Genomic DNA, 25,991 nt, shown 5'->3' with positions numbered 1-25,991 from the left:
TATGTGGGGATACATGTAAAATGGTGCATCATCCTAGTGGGTAGCTTGTTTAGGGGATGAAAGACCTAGTTAGAATATTTGTTGGGATACATGTCCAAGCATGGAGTTACCATGGTCCAAGGGTGCATTGTCCTGGTGGGCAGGTTGTCCTGGGGATAGTTGTTAGAAGGTTTTTTGTCTGAATCTAGAACGCTCATTTCCGAAAGAATTATGATCCACAGCCAATCATAGCCGTATTATACAATGTAGTTTAACTAGTAAAGAGTACTGTTTACAGTCTAGAAAGTTTGTGGTCAATCTAGTTCATTAATCCATTATTCATTTATATGTAAACATTAAAAGGGACTCAAGGTTTTATGAAACATGCTCTGATAAAAAATATCTCTTCGATCAACACAGTCCTTACTTCAGTAATAGCTCGAACTATATCTCTTTTATGACATGAAGCCATGTGTCCTCAGACCAAAACGGTTATTCTAATGTGGTTTGTTTAGAACACCATTCAAGGAATGGCCGCACCTAACATTATAAGTTGACTGGATCAAAATGCCTCCATATATATATATATCCACGGATGTTTTAAACATGGATAGGTCTCCTTGAATAGCTTTTGATTTCCCTCGTTTCATAGGAATACATCTACCTGTAGAACATGGAATGCTTTGCTTGTTTATTCATGAGCAAATATCAAGTACTTGTCTTGCAGAGGACCTTAAAATTTTTACAAATAATTTTTTTTCCTGCTCATGCTCAGATTGTAATTACACACTTGTCTATTGTATGTCCATCTGATAGAAGCATTCGATCATATTTGCCTATTTGACCACCACTTCCTACATTTTGCTATACATTGTCACGCATTAACTTACAGCTATCTTGAATAAGCCTGGTCTGGGCCTTGAGAGTTATGTTATCCCGGATTCCAGTCTTACAGCTTCCAGTGCGTATACCGCCGAAGAAGAAGGGTTTGGCACCTTTAGCGCAAATAAAGGTCGTCTTAACCTGGCCGAAACAGCCTGGGGCGCAGAAACAGCAGATACCGAACAGTGGATCCAGGTAAGAAAAAATTCTTAAAGTAGATATTCATTGATTTAAAAACTAACTTTATTTTCATCATTGCAAAGTTGAAACTGTGATTTGACAAGATTATCTAAATGCAATGCTTGGAAACATGCGAAGTAATGATTATTATAAATTACAAAAACGCTTAAATGCAGCCCCGTCATAGCACCTGAATAGCTCTCCGAACGCTGCTGAGATGTGTGACATCACAGTATGGACATTATTTGCACAAGCAGACGATGTCCCATGACATCTTACATATTTCAGTACCTGTTTTTTATCTTCTCATGAGTTCTTTCTCTTACTTTACTACCTTCAGGCTAAATGTATAATCTATTGCCTCACTCTAAACCCCGCGCATGTTTTTATTTTGATGACAAATGCAGCGATACACAAATAAAGGAATCTGTCGCTTGTAAAAAAAAAAAAGCCATTGTATATTCAGCTGCACACACCGCGGTATGTTCGGCGTTTCAAGAGGAACAAATGCCGTCCTTAATATCATTCCGGGGGGTTTTCAATTTGAAAGTCTGATTTCTTTGATTGTTAATTAAACCCTATCCTACGTATTTACAAACAAAAGATTTTAGTTATTAGAATCGGTTTCATATCCCCTTTTGAATGGTTTGATATGCCATCACATTTATATACACTAAACTCGTGATAATTTGACAAATAATAACTTTGCAATTATGTTAATTTTTGTATGGGATGTCGTCTGCTTGGGCAATAGGGACTTTTAGATTTGCGTGGACTGATACGTGTGACGTCCATTCAAGGCAGTGCATTAAAAGGACGTTGATTGTAGCAATCCCCATTGTCTTCGTGCGAATCTAAAAGTCCCTTATATTGGTCAATATTGTGACGTCATTAGAACACTGTTATTTTTCTGGCGAATCTCCCGTATATCCCAGCTGCTAAGGAGGTGGTTGTATTTGTATTTTTATAAATCATCCGATATGCAGTTGACCTAAAACTTATACGATGGCCATCTGTTAGCTTACCAGTTTCTAGTGAAACATAAGTTGACATATTTGTGATTTTTTTTTTTGAATTTCCACTTTAAAGCCAATTCAGACACAAAGGCCCGAATACACAAGTTTACGGTTGTATCAGTGCGCATGCGCAGACAGTTGATCTCGGGTCATTGGCTTTGAAACAAAGCCAATGTTTTAAAATTGATAGATGCAAAGAAAGTAGCCTTTCTTATTATCTTGAAAAATCATATAAATTTGACACATTTTGGAATAATTATGCTCATTGGTTAAAATTGTTGGCATGAATATTAAATGATTATGAGGATGAATATCAAGAGTTCTTCCTACCATTCTTTTCTTTCCCCAAGGTGGATCTTTTCAAACAAAGCCGATGACCTTTGACCATTGGTATTTATGCGTAAATTAAGATTGCGCCCATGCAAATGATGATGTGCGCGCACAACGCAGCGCGTATGCAGTGATACCGTCATAATTTGCATGGGCGCAATCTTAATTTACGCATAAATACATGACCTCTAGGTCATTGGCTTTGTTTAAAATGGCGCACACAACCGTAAACTGTTGTATTCACAAAGGAGGTTTGTCGACAAACCTCCTTTGTGAATTCGGGCCACAATGTTAAGGCAACATGACGTCACAATCTGATTACCATATTGGCAATTTGTGTTGTGATTCTCATTGTTCTATAGTTTAACATACTTTTTCAAAAATTCATAACTTTCTTATTAGTTATCCGATTTTGCTCAATTTTTGCTTGTTTGGTTTATCTGATTTTTCTGCGTCTTTTGAAAGTAAGTTATTTTTGGAGTGGACTTGCCCTTTAAGACAACCCTTCTTTCTATGGCATGGGTTCATATCCCAATGTTGCCACCGTATCTGTAATGAAAGAGTCAACGCTCAATTCTTAGAACATAGTTTAATTTGTATTTATACACTGCCACAATGTATGTAATAAGAGTCACCAGTCATTTCTTTGGCATGGGTTCATATCGCATCAGTACCACCTTGTTAGTAATGAAAGAGTCACTAGGCATTTCTATGGCACCCTTCACTTACACTGTTAAAATTGTTTTTATTGGCCACTTTTTGAGGTGACTTATGGGTTCTCTCCTCTTTGTAGGTAAGCCAGCATTTGTTTCCTCGTTAAGGACATTAATATAATTGTTTGATATCACTCAGAAATGAGATCATCAATCACAACATCAATGTGGAGAACTTCCAATCAAATATTGCCCTTGGAGGAGCAGAGCTTCATGAGAGCAAGATAATGTCATTGATAGATGCAAAGAAAGTAGCCGTTCTTATTATCTTGAAAAATCATATAAATTTGACACATTTTGGAATATGCTCATTGGTTAAAATTGTTGGCATGAATATTAAATGATTATGAGGATGAATATCAAGAGTTTTTCCTACCATTCTTTTCTTTCCCCAAGGTGGATCTTTTGGAACCTTACCGTATCATTGCAGTTGCGACTCAAGGGAATGGAAAAACCTCAGACCCAGAGTCTTTTGGGTATCCAGGGTTTTATGAGTGGGTAAAAAGCTACAAGCTTGCTTGTAGAACTGATGACACGCCCTTTCACACCGTGCTGGACATCAATGGAGATGACAGTGTAAATTTGTTCTCTGATCATTTTTTAAAATAAATATTATATTGACTCTATTCTTTAAGAACTTTGAAGGAATTTGATATCTTATTGAAAACAGTTAAAATAGTTGTATGTAATTTTTTTGAAAGAGAAAGGCAATCGTTACCTCAGGAACAGAGATTCATGTTAGGTGTACTATTTACTATTCTTACACAATGTTTAAGAGGAGAACATTATCAGGTAGAATTAAAGAACTGTCTATCTTTATCGATATGTTAGAGCAAGAAATGCACTCAATCTATTTCAATTTCTTTTCTCCATTTAATTATTAGGCCTTTAAAACTAAAAATAGATGCAACCAGAATATAACTACAAAATTATATAAACAAATAAATAGGTAGATCTAGTGTAGAAGCAAACAATGCTATTTAAATCAGATTCTCTTTTGTTCGTTTGCAATTAACTGTAGAATCATTTGAGTCATAATAATTCAAAAGTGGATTTATTTTCATTTTTCATTGAAGATCTTTACAGGTAACTTTGACAAGAACACCATCGTGACCAACACTCTGTCTGTGCCCCAGGTTTGCAGATATGTCCGCTTGATGCCTGTCACATGGCATAGGTATATTGCTCTTCGTATGGAGATCTACGGCGAAGGTCAGTTTTAAAACTATTGATATTCCAAAGAAAAAAATGTCTCCATCTTCTGCTCTGGGCTTCATTTTACCAATGATGGAGGCATAATGCTCTGGTTATAAGGCATGGGCCTTTTGCCCCCCCCCCCCCCGATCCACAACTTGTAGGATCGCATATGCTTCCAATATGTTCATTTGAATTAAATCCATGACCCCATACCAAAACATTGCATTACCTTTCGTTATAATTAACAAGATGAGCTCTGATTGGCTGTATGCAAATGAGTTCATACTGTCACTCCGGAAATCAATTGAAGAACAAAAAAATATGCGAACGGGTACCCTCCAACTGTGGACCATCTGACAATTATACCATGGAAACTATGTTTAACTTGGAATTTAGGTAGAACATGATGTGTGAACTATTTCATGTAAATAAGATGAAATTGTGAAAATGTATTCTTCATTATGTCAATTATTAGAGTCAAAGGTCATATTGTCTCAATCTATCTTCTGTATATCAATAATGATCAAGAATACACAGTGAAAACGTGAGATATGTATAAACCATAATGGGAGGAGCATTTTATGAGATGATATGAAATTGTGAAAATGCATTCTTCATTATGTAAAACATTATCATACGTATCACCTAATTGGTCAAAGTAACGAATTCAAGTCTAGTTATGATTTGTTTTAGGATATGATTAAACTGGTGTGATTCATCATGATTATAGCGATTCAACTTTTGGTGCTGAGGTGTCTTAAAGATCAGACTATCCCATGCCATTTCCGCGTCCATTTTCAAATTCATTTCACGCCCAAATGAAAGAAATTTGTTTTAGTGACATTTTCTTAACTTGCATGGACACACTACGTTTCGTGGGACAATGAAATTTTTTTTTAAATATTTTTATTTCTAAGACCATGTTTTTGAAAAAAAGATGCTTACTTCAAAAGAGATATTTAGTTCATTTACTTCTTTTGAATTATGTACTAAAATATTTTTAAATAAAGAAATTTATTCCTGACAAGAACTGTCATTAGTTGTATTAAGAATGCAAGTTTTTACTTCTTTTTACCTGCTCACCGCCAAGTAAGGATAAATATGTTAAAAGGGACATTTTGTTCTCATCCCTGTTATCCCATTTATTGTCTTTGGAACTCAATTTGCACAGATATCAACGATTGTTCTCCCGATCCTTGTGAGAATGGAGGACTTTGCAGTGATGGAGTGAACACCGTTACTTGTGCCTGCCTTCCTGGCTATACTGGGCCTACGTGTGGAACTGGTAAGATGTAGAGTCAAGGCAGATTACAAACCTACACTTTTATATAAAACAATTGCTCCTTGTTCATCAAAGCATTATAGAAAGCAGACAAAGGAATATAAAGAAACATACAGTCATTGGTGATGAAAACCTTGGAGGTTTTTCTTGATTGGCAGTCAACAGGAGTGAAGGTACAGACAAAAAATGCGAGGGTGTTTCAACTTTGGGGCAATAATGAAATAAACTACACTCTTTTAGATTTCGAGTAGACACATGAAAAATTAGAGTGCATGGTACTTTCAAGAGCAAATTTAATATAGTGATTACTACAACGATCTCTGATAATTATGATTTGTTTTAGTATATGATTAGACTGGTGTCATTCATCATGATTATAGCGATTCAACTTTTGGTGCTGAGGTGTCCTGTAGATCAGACTATCACATGCCATTTCCGCGTCCATTTTCAAATTCATTTCACGCCCAAATGAAAGAAATTTGTTTTTGTGACATTTTCTTAACTGGCATTGACCCACTAAGCTTTTACTGATGGGCAGTCAACAGGAGTGAAAGTACAGACAAAAGATGCAAGGGTATTTTTTAATTTTGGTGCTGTAATGAAATAAACTACGCTCTTCTAGATTTCGAGTAGACACATGAAAAATGGGAGTGCATGGTACTTTCAAGAGCAACTTTGATATAGTGATTACCACAACGATCTCTGATAATTATGATTTGTTTTAGTATATGATTAGACTGGTGTCATTCATCATGATTATAGCGATTCAACTTTTGATGCTGAGGTGTCTTGAAAATCAGACTATCCCATGCCATTTCCGCGTCCATTTTTAAATTCATTTCATGCCCAAATGAAAGAAATTTGTTTTAGTGACATTTTCTTAACTGGCATGGACACACTACGTTTTGTGGGACAATGAGATTTTTTCAAAAAATCTTTTTATTTCTAAGACCATGTCCGTTATCATCCGTTCAACGTCCGCTGTATCCCCTCTGCATCCTCGCAACTCACATCCGCTGCAGCTGTAAACGGAAAGAGGGAGGAAAGATAAGGTACATGGAACGTCTATACATCGTTAGTAGCACGGAAATAGAAAGGATGTAAGCGTATGCATCTCGTATAGAAAGTATTCAAAACGGACAAAGCGTTTGTATCTGGGATGTATCTCGTATATTTAGGATGTCTAGGGTATGTAGAAGGACGCCTAGCGGACAACCGATATTTTGTATGAAAAGGGGGAGAAAATCATCTGGATCTCAGTATGAGTCGAGCAGCCGTGGTGTACAGACCTCATCACCCTTGGTCTTGGTCTTCAACATCATCATTAATTGTTCTCCACCATGGATGATCAAAGAGTCCATATGATAGCTGCACTCATTGAACAGCAGAACCACAACCTGTTCAGACTGTATCAAACAAAAAAAGTTTTAACCATTTTTTCAAAGTTTTTACCAACACTTAATTGAGTAAACAAAAAAATGCAAAGTTTTAACCATTTTTTCAAAGTTTTTACCAACACTTTATTAAGTATACAAAACATTTGTAAGTAAACAATGCTGCTCACAAGTGTTCACAACAAGTGTTTCAAAGGTTTTACCAACACTTTATTAAGTAAACAAAAAAGGTATGCAAAGTTTTAGCCATTTTTTCAAAGTTTTTATCAACACTTTACAAAGTAAAAAACAATTTTATAAGTAAACAATGCTGCTCACAACAAGTGTTTCAAATTTTTTACCAACACTTTATTAAGTCAACAAAAAAATGCAAAGTTTTAGCCAATTTTTCAAAGTTTTTGCCAACACTTTATTAAGTAAACAAAACATTTTTATAAGTAAACAATGCTGCTCACAAGTGTTCACAACAAGTGTTCACAATCACAACTCAGTCTCTCAAACTATTCTGAGTCACTCTGAGTCATGTCCATGGTCTCAGCTGTGAGGCGTAAGGCAGTGACTGTGGCTGTGCTTGGCCTCGAGGGTACAGCAGGTGGTGGTGTGGTCAGGAGTTGCTCTAGGGTGGAGGAAGGGTTGGGATGAGTGTGCTGGGGCTGTCTGGTCTGCAGCTGGGTGAGGAGTGGCGTCTGTGGCGTCCGATGAACATGGGCCTGGACTGGAAAGTTCTGCTTCTGCTGTGAGAAGTCGTGGTAGTCGTAGCCTTGGTAGGTGAGGGGCTGTTGAAAGCCGTGGAAGGGCTGTGACGTCGCCTGGGGGGAGGAGCAGACCTGTACTGGGTAGGACGAACTTCAGCTGGGCCTTGAGGGTTGTGGAAAAGTAATGTGATCTTCTGCTTCATAACCTGGTACTCGGCCTCGGGCAGGTCCCTCAGGGTCTGGCTCACGTAGGTGATGAAGGGCTTCCGGGCCGAGGATGCTCTGTCCAAGTCGACCAGCTGAGAGAAAAGTTCTGTGCTGGTCTTCATTGTGTCCCTGATCTCCAACAGCACACTGTCGTCCTGTCCCTCCAGTCTATCTCTCTGCCTGCGTCCTCTGGATCTAGTGGTGGAGGTGGGGGTGGGTTGGCCTCTGGTGGCTGCCGCTTGTTCCTCCATTTGTGACAGCACGGCGTCATCCTCCACGGGATCCTCCAAGTTCGGCACCATGGGGAGTTCAGCTGTCGAGGGCTCCTGGCTTGAAGGTGCTTGGCTGTCTGTGGGCTGTCTGAGGGAGAGGGGTCTCAGAGGGGCTGCTCCTCGGTGGTGGATCCCACCCTCCAGGGAACTGCACTTGGCCATAACGTACTTCTCCCGGTCAGTGAGCTTGACGGCGGCCTGCCCGGATTTCTTGAGGTGTAGCTTTCCATACCAGGAGTGCATGTGCTTCCACCATCCAAGGAGTACTTCTGCAGTGTACCCCAGGCTCTCTGCCTTGTCTCTCCAAGCTGCCTGCTTCTTCTTGGTGTCCCGATACAGTCTGTGGCCCTTTCTCCAGAGGTACTCGTTCTCCCTCAGCCATTCCAGCACATCGTCATCATGCTCCTCGGAAACGGTGTACTGTTTCCTCTCTCCCTTCTTCTTCTCTAATTGCCTCTTCCTCCCTCTGGCTGGAGCTTGTTCAGGGCCTTCAGGGGTTTCAGCAGGGCCTTCATGGGCTTGAACATCAGGGCCTTCAGGGGCTTGGACATCAGGGCCTTCTGGGGCTTGAACATCAGGGCCTTGAGCAACAGGGCTTTGAGGAGCTTGAGGGCCTTGGGGCTGGTCCACCACAGCAGCAGCAGCTTCACCATCAGAGTCAGTGTCAGGGGGTGGGGTGCTGGTTCTGGCCTTCTTTACCTTGCCAGGGCTTGAACGAGTAGGCACGGACTTCCTTTTCTTGCCTGACTGACGCACCATGGTGTTGATACAAGGGGTAGTATAGAGATGTATCAATGTAGCCTTCTTCAATAACGAGATGTAGTAGAGATGTATCAATGTAGCCGCCAGCACGTCTTTCCGCTTTATGCTGACTGCGTGTTTGTGTGTGACCATGGACGTAAATCTGTAATTGATACCTATTGTTCAGGGGGGATGATCTATTCATTCATCCCCCTGAACAATAGGTATTACGAAAGGATTGAGGCCCATGTGTGTGTAATTGGGTTTTTACGGACGTGTATCAATCAGATATGATCATTTGCGTCTGGGGACCGACCTTTTGAGCGTGCTGCATCCCTTTATATCCACAGAGCGGACGCAATTCATACCCCCCGCATGCGCAGTGAACGGTTTGCATCCTATATACATCCGCTCGGCTTCCCCTTTGTTTCCGTTAGGCGTACGTGATGCATCCGTTTTATCCGCTATGCATCCGCTCTTTCCGCTATGCGTCCGCTTCCTAATTATCTCCGGTAACCCCTTCGGAGCTGTCATCCACTTCCATCCGCTTTCATCCGCTAGGCTTCCGATGAACATTCGTTTAACATCCCCGCTACATACTACCCACGTCCGTTCTTTTCCGTTCTGTTTTCGCAAATTTTCGCAAATTGTGTCCATTTCAGGAGCGGATGAAAACGGATGGAGCCTCCCTCGAAATTTTGCTCGTCCGCTGTGTCCGTTATGCATACGTTTTGTGTCCATCGGCCAGTGGGAACGGGCCTTAAGACCATGTTTTTGAATAAAAGATGCTTACTTCAAAAGAGATATTTAGTTCATTTTCTTCATTTGAATTATGTATTAAAATATTTTTAAATGAAGGAATTTATTCCTATCAAGAACTGTCATTATTTGTATTTATAATACAAGTTTTCACTTCTTTTTATCTGTTCAACGCCAAATAAGCATAAATATGTCAAAAGGGACATTTTTTCTCATCCTTTTATCCCATTTATTGTCTTTGGAACTCAATTTGCACAGATATCAACGATTGTTCTCCCGATCCTTGTGAGAATGGTGGAATTTGCAGTGATGGAGTGAACACCTTTACTTGTGCCTGCTATCCTGGCTATACTGGGCCTACGTGTGGAACAGGTAATATATAGAGTCAAAGCAGATTACATACCTACACTTTATCTATCAAAAAATTGCTCCTTGTTCATCAAAATATCATAGATAAAAAGCAAACAAGGAAATAAAAAGAAAGAAACATGCAGTCATTGGTGAGGAAAACCTTGGTCGTTCATCTTGATTGAGTTTGAGTTCGAGTTTGAGTTTATTGACAGTCAACAGGAGTAAAAGTACAGCCAAAAGATGCGAGTGTGTTTCACCTTTTGGTGCAGTAATGAAATAAACTAAACTCTTCTTGATTTCGAGTAGACACATGGAAAATAAGAGTGCATAGTACTTTCAAGAGAAAATTTGACATTTTGATTACCACAACGATCTCTGATATTGATGAGTTGTTTTAGGGTATGATAATACTGGTGTGATTCATCCTCATTATAGCGATTCAACTTTTGGTGCTGTGGTGTCTGACTATCTCATGCCATATCCGCATCCATTTCCACATTCATTTCCCGCAAATATGAAAGCAATTTGTTTCATTGACATTTTCTAGTCTGGCAGGGGCACGCTACGTTTTGTGAGACGATGAGATTTTAAGTTTGAGTCGAAAATACGATTTCATGTTTCATTTGGCCATTAACTCTCATCCTGCCACAGGGCTAATCCCCATTGTGCCAAGCCCCAAATCACGGAATGTCAAGTTTACATTGAGATAATCTGATTAACGCGTCAGGATATTGTCGGTAAAATTGCGTTGCCATCGGCGAAAAAGAGAGAAGGGGGACGGAAAAAAGAGAGGGAAAGAAAAAAAAAAAAAAAAAAAGGAAAAGAAAGGAAAGAAAAGAGAAGAAAACAAAGAGAAAAGGGAAACAAAAGAAACGCGGGAGGTTGTTGAGTGGAGTCGTCTCGCCGAGGGAGCAAGAAAGACATGGGTAAATATGTTGCTATGTCGGGTCAGCTGTGTCGGTATTCTTGCTCGATCCTTGTGTTCTATATCAATGCAGAATTTTGAAGTCGGTGAGATGTATATTGTCGGTCGGCCAACAAGTTTTTTTCCCTACGAACTGACTTTTTAACCGCTGTGACGACTTTGAGAGTGACTACAACTACAATACTTGTATTTGTTCGAAGTGTCACTTTCCTATAATATCAGCTAAAGAAATCAGAGGTTTAACATGTTCGGGGAAACTAAATTCAAAGAAGGATTAAGAGTCAACAACGGTACGACAAATCGTCTTCCTTTCTCTATAATTTGATGAAAGGCCAAGACTTCTGCGCTTTGCGCGGGAGAGAGAAACTTTATTCAGATATGGATTAAGAGTCGAGAACAGTACAGCGAATCGTCTGCTTTTTCTCTTAATTCATTGACACGTCACTTCTGCGCTTTGCGCGGGAGGGGGAGAAACTAAATTTAGACAAGGATTAACAGTCAAGAACGGTACAATAAAAAGTCTTCTTTTCCTATTAATTGAAGGAAACGTCTAAGCTTTCGCGCTTCGCGCGGGAGGCCTATCACCCACACCCCTCTAATGAGCGCGCTTGGCGCGCTCTTTAAGTGATTCGCTTGCTCACTATACTACCGCCCCTTCCTAAAATAAGATCCTATATATCTCCGCGCCTGCATTAAACATATAGCTATGATGCTGACTAAGTTGACGAACTAATTTGTATATTTATATCGTTCAGAAAAATGACCATTTGCGCATACGCAAGTACTATAGTTAGACAATAGCCAGGAAAAACAATTTAGCCTTCTGCCCCGGGTTTATAGGGTTCAATTTGTAAATATTGGGACATTTAATTTTGTCGGTAATTGGTGGCTAGTTTGGTCGGTAATCGTTGGCGTCTACACCCCCCCCCCCCCCCCCCACTGAAAAAGGTCTAGCGACGCCCCTGAAAGCACTATAACGATACCGTGCATGAAGCCTCATGGCAGGCTATGAGTTAAGCACATCGTGACGTCATCATAATGGTCTTGGAACTAAACAAAAGAATTTGCATATTATGACGTCAGCAAATTTATGAAAAATAGAATGTATCTGTATAAATATTGATTGCTTTTCTCCCAATTTTTGATATGTAGTTTTTGAGCCGATTTTCTACACAAAAGGTGCCATGTGTTTTTCATTTCAACTATGGCATCATAGTCCATTCTGTCGAGTAAAAAGGCATGCCAATTTTTCCGATTTTGCTTGTATTCTCTATGGGAGGTGAATTTTTTGGAAATCTTCATTCTACACTCCAGTCTTGTTTGAGCAACATTTCGATTCTTGTCTGCCAGCTTCAATTTGAGACTCAAATTTTCCGTTTACGTGTTATGTCTATGTGGATTTTTTGGTATATTTGTCATGGCATTTGCCTACCATCCCGGGGATCATCTTTCATAGATCCGAAATGATCAATGCTACACAGTTGAAACTTCATTTATTGATAGACCATAATAGGAGGAGTATTTCATAACGGAAGTTGAATTCGTGAAAATGCGTTCTTCATTATGTAACACATTTGAATACGTATCACCTAATTCGTCGAGTTTTAGGTTAGGTTCAGAGATAGGGTAAGGTATAGTCCTCGTTTAAGGATTGAATTTAAGACTTCGGTTATTATATTATATATGGCATTTGGTGTGGAGGGTTGTTATACCTAATAATTCGATTTGTAGAAGGCAATTGACTTACGGCAGGGCTCCTCATTCTTCTTTAAAGAGAGGGTTAAGATTGAAATATTGAGGATCTCTATGCATGTACCCCAGTCCCCCGGAGTAAATTTCTAAATTGTTTTTGTCCAGAGTTAAAATGTTAGGACAGTGTGCACCAGACACCTGTTAAGGTCAATTTCACCCAGGGTCTATTATCCTAGAAATCTGATGGGAATGTGGTAGGGGTACACTGCCCTAGGAGGTGGAAATCCTAAAGAAATAGATGTCCAGAGGCAATCGCTCTAGAGGATATTGACTTAGGGGATGGCAGAGTAGTCTTTTTGGATCCATGTCCAAGGGTGCATTGTCTAAGTGGTAGGTTTTCCAGGGAATAGTAGACCAAGTCAGTGTAGTATGTGGGGATACATGTAAAATGGTGCATCATCCTAGTGGGTAGCTTGTTTAGGGGATGAAAGACCTAGTTAGAATATTTGTTGGGATACATGTCCAAGCATGGAGTTACCATGGTCCAAGGGTGCATTGTCCTGGTGGGCAGGTTGTCCTGGGGATAGTTGTTAGAAGGTTTTTTGTCTGAATCTAGAACGCTCATTTCCGAAAGAATTATGATCCACAGCCAATCATAGCCGTATTATACAATGTAGTTTAACTAGTAAAGAGTATTGTTTACAGTCCAGAAAGTTTGTGGTCAATCTAGTTCATTAATCCATTATTCATTTATATGTAAACATTAAAAGGGACTCAAGGTTTTATGAAACATGCTCTGATTAAAAATATCTCTTCGATCAACACAGTCCTTACTTCAGTAATAGCTCGAACTATATCTCTTTTATGACATGAAGCCATGTGTCCTCAGACCAAAACGGTTATTCTAATGTGGTTTGTTTAGAACACCATTCAAGGAATGGCCGCACCTAACATTATAAGTTGACTGGATCAAAATGCCTCCATATATATATATATATATATCCACGGATGTTTTAAACATGGATAGGTCTCCTTGAATAGCTTTTGATTTCCCTCGTTTCATAGGAATACATCTACCTGTAGAACATGGAATGCTTTGCTTGTTTATTCATGAGCAAATATCAAGTACTTGTCTTGCAGAGGACCTTAACATTTTTACAAATAATTTTTTTTCCTGCTCATGCCCAGATTGTAATTACACACTTGTCTATTGTATGTCCATCTGATAGAAGCATTCGATCATATTTGCCTATTTGACCACCACTTCCTACATTTTGCTATACATTGTCACGCATTAACTTACAGCTATCTTGAATAAGCCTGGTCTGGGCCTTGAGAGTTATGTTATCCCGGATTCCAGTCTTACAGCTTCCAGTGCGTATACCGCCGAAGAAGAAGGGTTTGGCACCTTTAGCGCAAATAAAGGTCGTCTTAACCTGGCCGAAACAGCCTGGGGCGCAGAAACAGCAGATACCGAACAGTGGATCCAGGTAAGAAAAAATTCTTAAAGTAGATATTCATTGATTTAAAAACTAACTTTATTTTCATCATTGCAAAGTTGAAACTGTGATTTGACAAGATTATCTAAATGCAATGCTTGGAAACATGCGAAGTAATGATTATTATAAATTACAAAAACGCTTAAATGCAGCCCCGTCATAGCACCTGAATAGCTCTCCGAACGCTGCTGAGATGTGTGACATCACAGTATGGACATTATTTGCACAAGCAGACGATGTCCCATGACATCTTACATATTTCAGTACCTGTTTTTTATCTTCTCATGAGTTCTTTCTCTTACTTCACTACCGTCAGGCTAAATGTATAATCTATTGCCTCACTCTAAACCCCGCGCATGGTTTTATTTTGATGACAAATGCAGCGATACACAAATAAAGGAATCTGTCGCTTGTAAAAAAAAAAAAAAAGCCATTGTATATTCAGCTGCACACACCGCGGTATGTTCGGCGTTTCAAGAGGAACAAATGCCGTCCTTAATATCATTCCGGGGGGTTTTCAATTTGAAAGTCTGATTTCTTTGATTGTTAATTAAACCCTATCCTACGTATTTACAAACAAAAGATTTTAGTTATTAGAATCGGTTTCATATCCCCTTTTGAATGGTTTGATATGCCATCACATTTATATACACTAAACTCGTGATAATTTGAGAAATAATAGCTTTGCAATTATGTTAATTCTTTTATGGGATGTCGTCTGCTTGGGCAATAGGGACTTTTAGATTTGCGTGGACTGATACGTGTGACGTCCATTCAAGGCAGTGCATTAAAAGGACGTTGATTGTAGCAATCCCCATTGTCTTCGTGCGAATCTAAAAGTCCCTTATATTGGTCAATATTGTGACGTCATTAGAACACTGTTATTTTTCAGGCGAATCTCCCGTATATCCCAGCTGCTAAGGAGGTGGTTGTATTTGTATTTTTATAAATCATCCGATATGCAGTTGACCTAAAACTTATACGATGGCCATCTGTTAGCTTACCAGTTTCTAGTGAAACATAATTTGACATATTTGTGATTTTTTTTTGAATTTCCACTTTAAAGCCAATTCAGACACAAAGGCCCGAATACACAAGTTTACGGTTGTATCAGTGCGCATGCGCAGACAGTTGATCTCGGGTCATTGGCTTTGAAACAAAGCCAATGTTTTAAAATTGATAGATGCAAAGAAAGTAGCCTTTCTTATTATCTTGAAAAATCATATAAATTTGACACATTTTGGAATATGCTCATTGGTTAAAATTGTTGGCATGAATATTAAATGATTATGAGGATGAATATCAAGAGTCCTTCCTACCATTCTTTCTTTCCCCAAGGTGGATCTTTTGAAACAAAGCCGATGACCTTTGACCATTGGTATTTATGCGTAAATTAAGATTGCGCCCATGCAAATGATGATGTGCGCGCACAACGCAGCGCGTATGCAGTGATACCGTCATAATTTGCATGGGCGCAATCTTAATTTACGCATAAATACATGACCTCTAGGTCATTGGCTTTGTTTAAAATGGCGCACACAACCGTAAACTGTTGTATTCACAAAGGAGGTTTGTCGACAAACCTCCTTTGTGAATTCGGGCCACAATGTTAAGGCAACATGACGTCACAAACTGATTACCATATTGGCAATTTGTGTTGTGATTCTCATTGTTCTATAGTTTAACATACTTTTTCAAAAATTCATAACTTTCTTATTAGTTATCCGATTTTGCTCAATTTTTGTTTGTTTGGTTTATCTGATTTTTCTGCGTCTTTTGAAAGTAAAGGCCCGGTCACACAGGGAGGACGCATGGGGAACGCACGGCCAGCGCATTGGAAATTTGCAATTTGGGCCAGTGCGTTGTCGTTCGCTAGGCGTGCGTCATCATTCGTTACTCGTTCGTCGAGCGCGCTGGACCAACGCTGGACCAGCGCTATGCATGCGTCGTCATTCGCTGTGTGCGTCGGGATTTTTTGAGCATGCTCAAAAACGTGCGCCGAGCTCGACGCATGAATATACACGCCAAAGGCACGCCAGACATGCGCCGTAGCGCGCTAGACCAGCGCCAGACATGCGTGGAGCGCGCTAGACCAGCGCCAGACAAACGCGGAGCACACGCCCTGTATACGCACAGCGCGCTAGCTACACGCCGTGCTTTTTGTGTCAGCTCGCTAGCTTTTCCAAAATTATGACAAAAGTTAGGCACACGTTCTTTTCCGATTTCCAATGCGCTGGCCGTGCGTCGTAGAACGCGGTGCATGCGTGGACCATTCGTCCAGCGCGCTAGCAACACGCTGTGCATTCGTGGAAGTTGTTTTCATGTGCGCTCTGTGTGCGCCCTGTGTGCGCCCTGTGTGCGCCCTGTATGCGCCCTGTATGCGTCCAGCGCGCTATGCATTTGGTGTCAGCTAGCTGTATAGCTTCGACAAAAGTTGGGCGCATGACAACGCACTGGCCAAAATTGCAAATTTTCCATGCGCCGGCCGTGTGTCCCCCATGCGTCCCCTCTGTGTGACCGGGCCTTAAGTTATTTTTGGAGTGGACTTGCCCTTTAAGACAACCCTTCTTTCTATGGCATGGGTTCATATCCCAATGTTGCCACCGTATCTGTAATGAAAGAGTCAACGCTCAATTTTTAGAACATAGTTTAATTTGTATTCATACACTGCCACAATGTATGTAATAAGAGTCACCAGTCATTTCTTTGGCATGGGTTCATATCGCATCAGTACCACCTTGTTAGTAATGAAAGAGTCACTAGGCATTTTTATGGCACCCTTCACTTACACTGTCAAAATTGTTTTTATTGGCCACTTTTTGAGGTGACTTATGGGTTCTCTCCTCTTTGTAGGTAAGCCAGCATTTGTTTCCTCTTTAAGGACATTAATATAATTGTTTGATATCACTCAGAAATGAGATCATCAATGACAGCATCAATGTAGAGAACTTCCAATCAAATATAGCCCTTGGAGGAGCAGAGCTTTATGAGAGCAAGATAATGGCATTGATAGATGCAAAGAAAGTAGCCGTTCTTATTATTTTAAAAAATCATATAGATTTGACACATTTTGGAATATGCTCATTGGTTAAAATTGTTGGCATGAATATTAAATGATTATGAGGATGAATATCAAGAGTTTTTCCTACCATTCTTTTTTTTCCCCAAGGTGGATCTTTTGGAACCTTACCGTATCATTGCAGTTGCGACTCAAGGGAATGGAAAAACCTCAGACCCAGAGTCTTTTGGGTATCCAGGGTTTTATGAGTGGGTAAAAAGCTACAAGCTTGCTTGTAGAACTGATGACACGCCCTTTCACACCGTGCTGGACATCAATGGAGATGACAGTGTAAATGTGTTCTCTGATCATTTTTTAAAATAAATATTATATTGACTCTATTCTTTAAGAACTTTGAAGGAATTTGATATCTTATTGAAAACAGTTAAAATAGTTGTATGTAATTTTTTTGAAAGAGAAAGGCAATCATTACCTCAGGAACAGAGATTCATGTTAGGTGTACTATTTACTATTCTTACACAATATTTAAGAGGAGAAAATTATCAGGTAGAATTAAAGAACTGTCTATCTTTATCGATATGTTAGAGCAAGAAATGCACTCAATCTATTTCAATTTCTTTTCTCTATTTAATTATAAGGCCTTTAAAACTAAAAATAGATGTAACCAGAATATAACTACAAAATTATATAAACAAATAAATAGGTAGATCTACTGTAGAAGCAAAAAATGCTATTTAAATCAGATTCTCTCGGTTGCAATTAACTGTAGAATCATTTGAGTCATAATAATTCAAAAGTGGATTTATTTTCCTTTTTCATTGAAGATCTTCACCGGTAACTTTGACAAGAACACCATCGTGACCAACACTCTGTCTGTGCCCCAGGTTTGCAGATATGTCCGCTTGATGCCTGTCACATGGCATAGGTATATTGCTCTTCGTATGGAGATCTACGGCGAAGGTCAGTTTTAAAACTATTGATATTCCAAAGAAAAAATGTCTCCATCTTCTGCTCTGGGCTTCATTTTACCAATGATGGAGGCATAATGCTCTGGTTATGAGGCATGGGCCTTTTGCCCCCCGATCCACAACTGATTATTGTAGGATCGCATATGCTTCCAATATGTTCATTTGAATTAAATCCATGACCCCATACCAAAACATTGCATTACCTTTCGTTATAATTAACAAGATGAGCTCTGATTGGCTGTATGCAAATGAGTTCATACTGTCACTCCGGAAATCAATTAAAGAACAAAAAAATACGCGAACGGGTACCCTCCAACTGTAGACCATCTGACAATTATACCATGGAAACTATGTTTAACTTGGAATTTAGGTAGAACATGATGTGTGAACTATTTCATGTAAATAACATGAAATTGTGAAAATGTATTCTTCATTATGTCAATTATTAGAATCAAAGGTCATATTGTCTCAATCTATCTTCTATATATCAATAATGATCAAGACTACACAGTGAAAACGTGAGATATGTATAAACCATAATGGGAGGAGCATTTTATGAGATGATATGAAATCGTGAAAATGCATTCTTCATTATGTAAAACATTATCGTACGTATCACCTAATTCGTCAAAGTAACGAATTCAAGTCTACTTATGATTTGTTTTAGGATATGATTAAAGTGGTGTGATTCATCATGATTATAGCGATTCAACTTTTGGTGCTGAGGTGTCTTCAAGATCAGACTATCCCATGCCATTTCCGCGTCCATTTTAAAATTCATTTTTTGCCCAAATGAAAGAAATTTGTTTTAGTGACATTTTCTTAATTGGCAAGGACACACTACGTTTTGTGGGATGATGAGATATTTTCAAAATATATTTTTTTTTATTTCTAAGGCCATGTTTTAAAAAAAAGATGATAACTTCTAAAGAGATATTTAGTTCATTTACTTAATTTGAATTATGTATTAATAGATTTTCAAATGAAGGAATTTATCCTTGAACTGTCATTATTTGTATTTAAAATGCAAGTTTTGACTTCTATTTACCTTTTCACCGCCAAATGAAGATAAATATGTCAAAAGAGACAATATTTTCTCATCCCTTTTATCCCATTAATTGTCTTTGGAACTCAACTTGCACAGATATCAACGATTGTTCTCCCGATCCTTGTGAGAATGGAGGAATTTGCAGTGATGGAGTGAACACCTTTACTTGTACCTGCGATCCTGGATATACTGGGGCTACGTGTGGAACAGGTCAGATATAGAGTCAAAGCAGATTACAGTCCTACACTTTTTATATCAAACAATTGCTCCTTGTTCGTCAAAACATTATAGATAAAAAGCAGACAAGGAAATAGAAAGAAAGAAACATGCAGTCATTGGTGATGAAAACCTCTGAGTTTTTTCTTGATTGGCAGTCAACAGGAGTGAAAGGACAGACAAAAGATGCGAGGATGTTTCACCTTTTGGTGCAGTAATAATATAAACTACACTCTTCATGATTTCGAGTAGACACATGAGAAATGGGAGTGCATGGTACTTTCAAGAGCAAATTTGATATAGTGATTACCACAACGATGTCTGATAATTATGATTTGTTTTAGTATATGATTAGACTAGTGTGATTCATCATGATTATAGCGATTCAACTTTTGTTGCTGAGGTGTCTTCAAGATCAGACTATCCCATGCCATTTCTGCGTCCATTTTAAAATTCATTTTTCGCCCAAATGAAAGAAATTTGTTTTAGTGACATTTTCTTAATTGGCAAAGACACACTACGTTTTGTGGGATGATGAGATATTTTCAAAATATATTTTTATTTCTAAGGCCATGTTTTTGAAAAAAAAATGATGAATTCCAAAAAATATTTAGTTCATTTACTTAATTTGAATTATGTATTAATAGATTTTCAAATGAGAGAATTTATCCCTGAACTGTCTTTATTTATATTTAGAATGCAAGTTTTGACTTCTGTTTACCTGTTCACCGCCAAATGAAGATAAATATGTCAAAAGAGACATTATTTTCTCATTCCTTTTATCCCATTAATTGTCTTTGGAACTCAATTTGCACAGATATCAACGATTGTTCTCCCGATCCTTGTGAGAATGGAGGAATTTGCAGTGATGGGGTGAACACCTTTACTTGTGCCTGCAATCCTGGCTATACTGGGCCTAGGTGTGGAACAGGTAAGATATAGAGTCAAAGCAGATTACAATCCTACACTTTTTATATTAAAAAATTGCTCCTTGTTCGTCAAAACATTATAGATAAAAAGCAGACAAGGAAATAGAAAGAAAGAAACATTTAGTCATTGGTGATGAAAACCTCTGAGTTTTTTCTTGATTGGCAGTCAACAGGAGTGAAAGTACAAACAAAAGATGCGAGGATGTTTCAACTTTTGGTGCAGTAATGAAATTAACTACACTCTTCTAGATTTTGAGTAGACACATGAAAAATGGGAGTGCATGGTACTTTCAAGAGCAAATTTGATATAGTGATTACCACAACGATCTCTGATAATTATGATTTGTTTTAGTATATGATTTGACTTGTGTGATTTCTCATGATTTAAGCGATTCAACTTTTGTTGCTGAAGTGTCTTCAAGATCAGACTATCCCATGCCATTTCTGCGTCCATTTTAAAATTCATTTTTCGCCCAAATGAAAGAAATTTGTTTTAGTGACATTTTCTTAATTGGCAAAGACACACTACGTTTTGTGGGATGATGAGATGTTTTCAAAATATATTTTTATTTCTAAGGCCATGTTTTTGAAGAAAAAAATGATTAATTCCAAAATATATTTAGTTTATTTACTTAATTTGAATAATGTATTAATAGATTTTCAAATGAGAGAATTTATCCCTGAACTGTCATTACTTATATTTAGAATGCAAGTTTTGACTTCTGTTTACCTGTTCACCGCCAAATGAAGATAAATATGTCAAAAAAGACATTATTTTCTCATTCCTTTTATCCCATTAATTGTCTTTGGAACTCAATTTGCACAGATATCGACGATTGTTCTCTTGATCCTTGTGAAAATGGAGGTATTTGCAGTGATGGTGTGAACACCTTTACTTGTACCTGCGATCCTGGATATACTGGGCTTTCGTGTGTAACAGGTAAGATATAGAGTCAAAACAAAATACAAACCTACACTTTTTATATCAAACAATTGCTCCTTGTTCGTCAAAACATTATAGATAAAAAGCAGACAACGAAATAGAAAGAAAGAAACATGCAGTCATTGGTGATAAAAACCTCGGATATTTTTCTTGATTAGGAGTCAACAGAAGTGGAAGTACAGACAAAAGATGCGAGGGTGTTTCAACTTTTGGTGCAGTAATGAAATAAATTACCCTTTTCTAAATTTCGAGTATACACATGAAAAACGGGAGTGCAAGGTACTTTCAAGAGCAAATTTGATAAAGTGATTACCACAACGATGTCTGATAATTATGATTTGTTTTAGTATATGATTAGACTAGTGTGATTCATCATGATTATAGCGATTCAACTTTTGTTGCTGAGGTGTCTTCAAGATCAGACTATCCCATGCCATTTCTGCGTCCATTTTAAAATTCATTTTTCGCCCAAATGAAAGAAATTTGTTTTAGTGACATTTTCTTAATTGGCAAAGACACACTACGTTTTGTGGGATGATGAGATGTTTTCAAAATATATTTTTATTTCTAAGGCCATGTTTTTGAAAAAAAAATGATTAATTCCAAAATATATTTAGTTTATTTACTTAATTTGAATAATGTATTAATAGATTTTCAAATGAGAGAATTTATCCCTGAACTGTCATTACTTATATTTAGAATGCAAGTTTTGACTTCTGTTTACCTGTTCACCGCCAAATGAAGATAAATATGTCAAAAAAGACATTATTTTCTCATTCCTTTTATCCCATTAATTGTCTTTGGAACTCAATTTGCACAGATATCGACGATTGTTCTCTTGATCCTTGTGAAAATGGAGGTATTTGCAGTGATGGTGTGAACACCTTTACTTGTACCTGCGATCCTGGATATACTGGGCCTACGTGTGGAACAGGTAAGATATAGAGTCAAAACAAAATACAAACCTACACTTTTTATATCAAACAATTGCTCCTTGTTCGTCAAAACATTATAGATAAAAAGCAGACAACGAAATAGAAAGAAAGAAACATGCAGTCATTGGTGATAAAAACCTCGGATATTTTTCTTGATTAGGAGTCAACAGGAGTGGAAGTACAGACAAAAGATGCGAGGGTGTTTCAACTTTTGGTGCAGTAATGAAATAAATTACCCTTTTCTAAATTTCGAGTATACACATGAAAAACGGGAGTGCAAGGTACTTTCAAGAGCAAATTTGATAAAGTGATTACCACAACGATGTCTGATAATTATGATTTGTTTTAGTATATGATTAGACTAGTGTGATTCATCATGATTATAGCGATTCAATTTTTGTTGCTGAGGTGTCTTCAAGATCAGACTATCCCATGCCATTTCTGCGTCCATTTTAAAATTCATTTTTCGCCCAAATGAAAGAAATTTGTTTTAGTGACATTTTCTTAATTGGCAAAGACACACTACGTTTTGTGGGATGATGAGATGTTTTCAAAATATATTTTTATTTCTAAGGCCATGTTTTTGAAAAAAAATGATGAATTCCAAAAAATATTTAGTTCATTTACTTAATTTGAATTATTAATTTGAATTATGTAGATTTTCAAATGAGAGAATTTATCCCTGAACTGTCTTTATTTATATTTAGAATGCAAGTTTTGACTTCTGTTTACCTGTTCACCGCCAAATGAAGATAAATATGTCAAAAAAGACATTATTTTCTCATTCCTTTTATCCCATTAATTGTCTTTGGAACTCAATTTGCACAGATATCGACGATTGTTCTCTTGATCCTTGTGAAAATGGAGGTATTTGCAGTGATGGTGTGAACACCTTTACTTGTGCCTGCAATCCTGGCCATACTGGGCCTACGTGTGGAACAGGTGAGATATAGAGTCAAAGCAGATTACAAACCTACACTTTTTATATCAAACAATTGCTCCTTGTTCGTCGAAACATTTTAGATAAAAAGCAGACAAGGAAATAGAAAGAAAGAAACATGCAGTCATTGGTGATAAAAACCTCGGATATTTTTCTTGATTGGCAGTCAACAGGAGTGAAAGTACAGACAAAGATGCGAGGGTGTTTCAACTTTTGGTGCAGTAATGAAATAAACTACCCTTTTCTAAATTTCGAGTATACACATGAAAAACGGGAGTGCATGGTACTTTCAAGAGCAAATTTGATATAGTGATTACCACAACGATGTCTGATAATTATGATTTGTTTTAGTATATGATTAGACTAGTGTGATTCATCATGATTATAGCGATTCAACTTTTGGTGCTGAGGTGTCTTCAAGATCAGACTATCCCATGCCATTTCTGCGTCCATTTTAAAATTCATTTTTCGCCCAAATGAAAGAAATTTGTTTTAGTGACATTTTCTTAATTGGCAAAGACACACTACATTTTGTGGGATGATGAGATATTTTCAAAATATATTTTTATTTCTAAGGCCATGTTTTTAAAAAAAAGATGATAACTTCCAAAATATATTTAGTTCATTTACTTAATTTGAATTATGTATTAATAGAATTTCAAATGAGAGAATTTATCCCTAAACTGTCATTATTTATATTTAGAATGCAAGTTTTGACTTCTGTTTACCTGTTCACCGCCAAATGAAGATTAATATGTCAAAAGAGACATTATTTTCTCATTCCTTTTATCCCATTTAATGTCTTTGAAACTCAATTTGCACAGATATCAACGATTGTTCTCCCGATCCTTGTGAAAATGGAAGTATTTGCAGTGATGGTGAGAACACCTTTACTTGTACCTGCGATCCTGGATATACTGGGCCTACGTGTGGAACAGGTAAGATATAGAGTCAAAGCAGATTACAAACCTACACTTTTTATATCAAACAATTACTCCTTGTTCGTCAAAACATTATAGATAAAAAGCAGACAAGGAAAAAGAAAGAAAGAAAATGCAGTCATTGGTGATGAAAACCTCGGATATTTTTCTTGATTGGCAGTCAACAGGAGTGAAAGTACAGACATAAGATGCGAGGGTGTTTCAACTTTTGGTGCAGTAATGAAATAAACTACCCTTTTCTAAATTTCGAGTATACACATGAAAAACGGGAGTGCATGGTACTTTCAAGAGGAAATTTGATATAGTGATTACCACAACGATGTCTGATAATTATGATTTGTTTTAAAACATCAATCTCTGATAAATATGATTTGTTTTAGGAAATGATAAGACTGGTGTAATTCATCATGATTATAGCGATTCAACTTTTGGTGCTGAGTTGTCTTCAAGATCAGACTATCCCATGCCATTTCTGCGTCCATTTTAAAATTCATTTTTCGCCCAAATGAAAGAAATTTGTTTGAGTGACATTTTCTTAATTGGCAAAGACACACTACATTTTGTGGGATGATGAGATATTTTCAAAATATATTTTTATTTCTAAGGCCATGTTTTTAAAAAAAGATGATAACTTCCAAAATATAATTAGTTCGTTTACTTAATTTGAATTATGTATTAATAGAATTTCAAATGAGAGAATTTATCCCTGAACTGTCATTATTTAAATTTAGAATGCAAGTTTTTACTTCTGTTTACCTGTTCACCGCCAAATGAAGATTAATATGTCAAAAGAGACATTATTTTCTCATTCCTTTTATCCCATTTAATGTCTTTGAAACTCAATTTGCACAGATATCAACGATTGTTCTCCCGATCCTTGTGAAAATGGAGGTATTTGCAGTGATGGTGTGAACACCTTTACTTGTACCTGCGATCCTGGATATACTGGGCCTACGTGTGGAACAGGTAAGATATAGAGTCAAAGCAGATTACAAACCTACACTTTTTATATCAAACAATTACTCCTTGGTCGTCAAAACATTATAGATAAAAAGCAGACTAGGAAATAGAAAGAAAGAAACATGCAGTCATTGGTGATGAAAACCTCGGATATTTTTCTTGATTGGCAGTCAACAGGAGTGAAAGTACAGACATAAGATGCGAGGGTGTTTCAACTTTTGGTGCAGTAATGAAATAAACTACCCTTTTCTAAATTTCGAGTATACACATGAAAAACGGGAGTGCATGGTACTTTCAAGAGCAAATTTGATATAGTGATTACCACAACGATGTCTGATAATTATGATTTGTTTTAAAACATCAATCTCTGATAAATATGATTTGTTTTAGGATATGATAAGACTGGTGTAATTCATCATGATTATAGCGATTCAACTTTTGGTGCTGAGGTGTCTTAAAGATCAGGATATCCGAGGCCATTTCCGCGTCCTTTTTCAAATTCATTTCATGCCCAAATGAAAGAAATTTGTTTTAGTGACATTTTCTTTATGCATGGACACACTACGTTTTGAGGGACGATGTAATTTTTTAAAAATATCTTTTCTTTTTATGGCCATGTTTTTGAAAAAAAGATGCTAACTTCCCAAAAGATATTTAGTTCATTTACTTCATTTGAATTATGTATTAATAGATTTTTTTAAAAAAAGAATTTATCCCTCAACTTTCATTATTTCTATTTCGAATGCAACTTTTTGACTTTTTTTTACCTGTTCACCGCCAAATAAAAATAACATGTTAAAAGGGACATTATTCTCTCAACCTATTTATCCCATGTATTGTCTTTGGAACTCAATTTGCACAGATATCAACGATTGTTCTCTTGATCCTTGTGAAAATGGAGGATATTGCACTGATGGAGTGAACACTTTTACTTGTGCCTGCGTTCCTGGCTATACTGGGCCTACGTGTGGAACAGGT

The 25,991-nt window shown here is 37.5% G+C and overlaps 1 protein-coding gene across 50 annotated transcripts in view; it reads left to right on the top strand.

The window, feature by feature from the left end:
• LOC579853 overlaps nucleotides 1-25,991 on the top strand; it is a 194,299-nt gene that overhangs the window by 75,093 nt on the left and 93,215 nt on the right. For 46 of the 50 annotated variants that reach the window (XM_030988688.1, XM_030988687.1, XM_030988694.1 and 43 more), the window contains 16 exons: nucleotides 872-1,056; nucleotides 3,497-3,676; nucleotides 4,177-4,312; nucleotides 5,469-5,582; nucleotides 9,906-10,019; nucleotides 13,921-14,105; nucleotides 17,284-17,463; nucleotides 17,958-18,093; nucleotides 19,246-19,359; nucleotides 20,183-20,296; nucleotides 21,121-21,234; nucleotides 22,058-22,171; nucleotides 23,001-23,114; nucleotides 23,937-24,050; nucleotides 24,906-25,019; nucleotides 25,876-25,989. In XM_030988688.1, the coding sequence (XP_030844548.1) occupies nucleotides 872-1,056; nucleotides 3,497-3,676; nucleotides 4,177-4,312; nucleotides 5,469-5,582; nucleotides 9,906-10,019; nucleotides 13,921-14,105; nucleotides 17,284-17,463; nucleotides 17,958-18,093; nucleotides 19,246-19,359; nucleotides 20,183-20,296; nucleotides 21,121-21,234; nucleotides 22,058-22,171; nucleotides 23,001-23,114; nucleotides 23,937-24,050; nucleotides 24,906-25,019; nucleotides 25,876-25,989 (2,142 nt within the window). The remainder of the gene's footprint in view (nucleotides 1-871; nucleotides 1,057-3,496; nucleotides 3,677-4,176; nucleotides 4,313-5,468; nucleotides 5,583-9,905; nucleotides 10,020-13,920; nucleotides 14,106-17,283; nucleotides 17,464-17,957; nucleotides 18,094-19,245; nucleotides 19,360-20,182; nucleotides 20,297-21,120; nucleotides 21,235-22,057; nucleotides 22,172-23,000; nucleotides 23,115-23,936; nucleotides 24,051-24,905; nucleotides 25,020-25,875; nucleotides 25,990-25,991) is intronic. The other 4 variants (XM_030988699.1, XM_030988701.1, XM_030988703.1 and 1 more) reach the window with 4 other exon arrangements.

The sequence above is a fragment of the Strongylocentrotus purpuratus genome, unplaced genomic scaffold (genome assembly GCF_000002235.5).
Source record: "Strongylocentrotus purpuratus isolate Spur 01 unplaced genomic scaffold, Spur_5.0 spur5_scaffold_17, whole genome shotgun sequence".
Lineage (NCBI taxonomy): Eukaryota > Metazoa > Echinodermata > Echinoidea > Camarodonta > Strongylocentrotidae > Strongylocentrotus > Strongylocentrotus purpuratus.
Note: the sequence above shows the minus strand (reverse complement) of the source record. Positions and strands in the feature narration are given on the sequence as shown.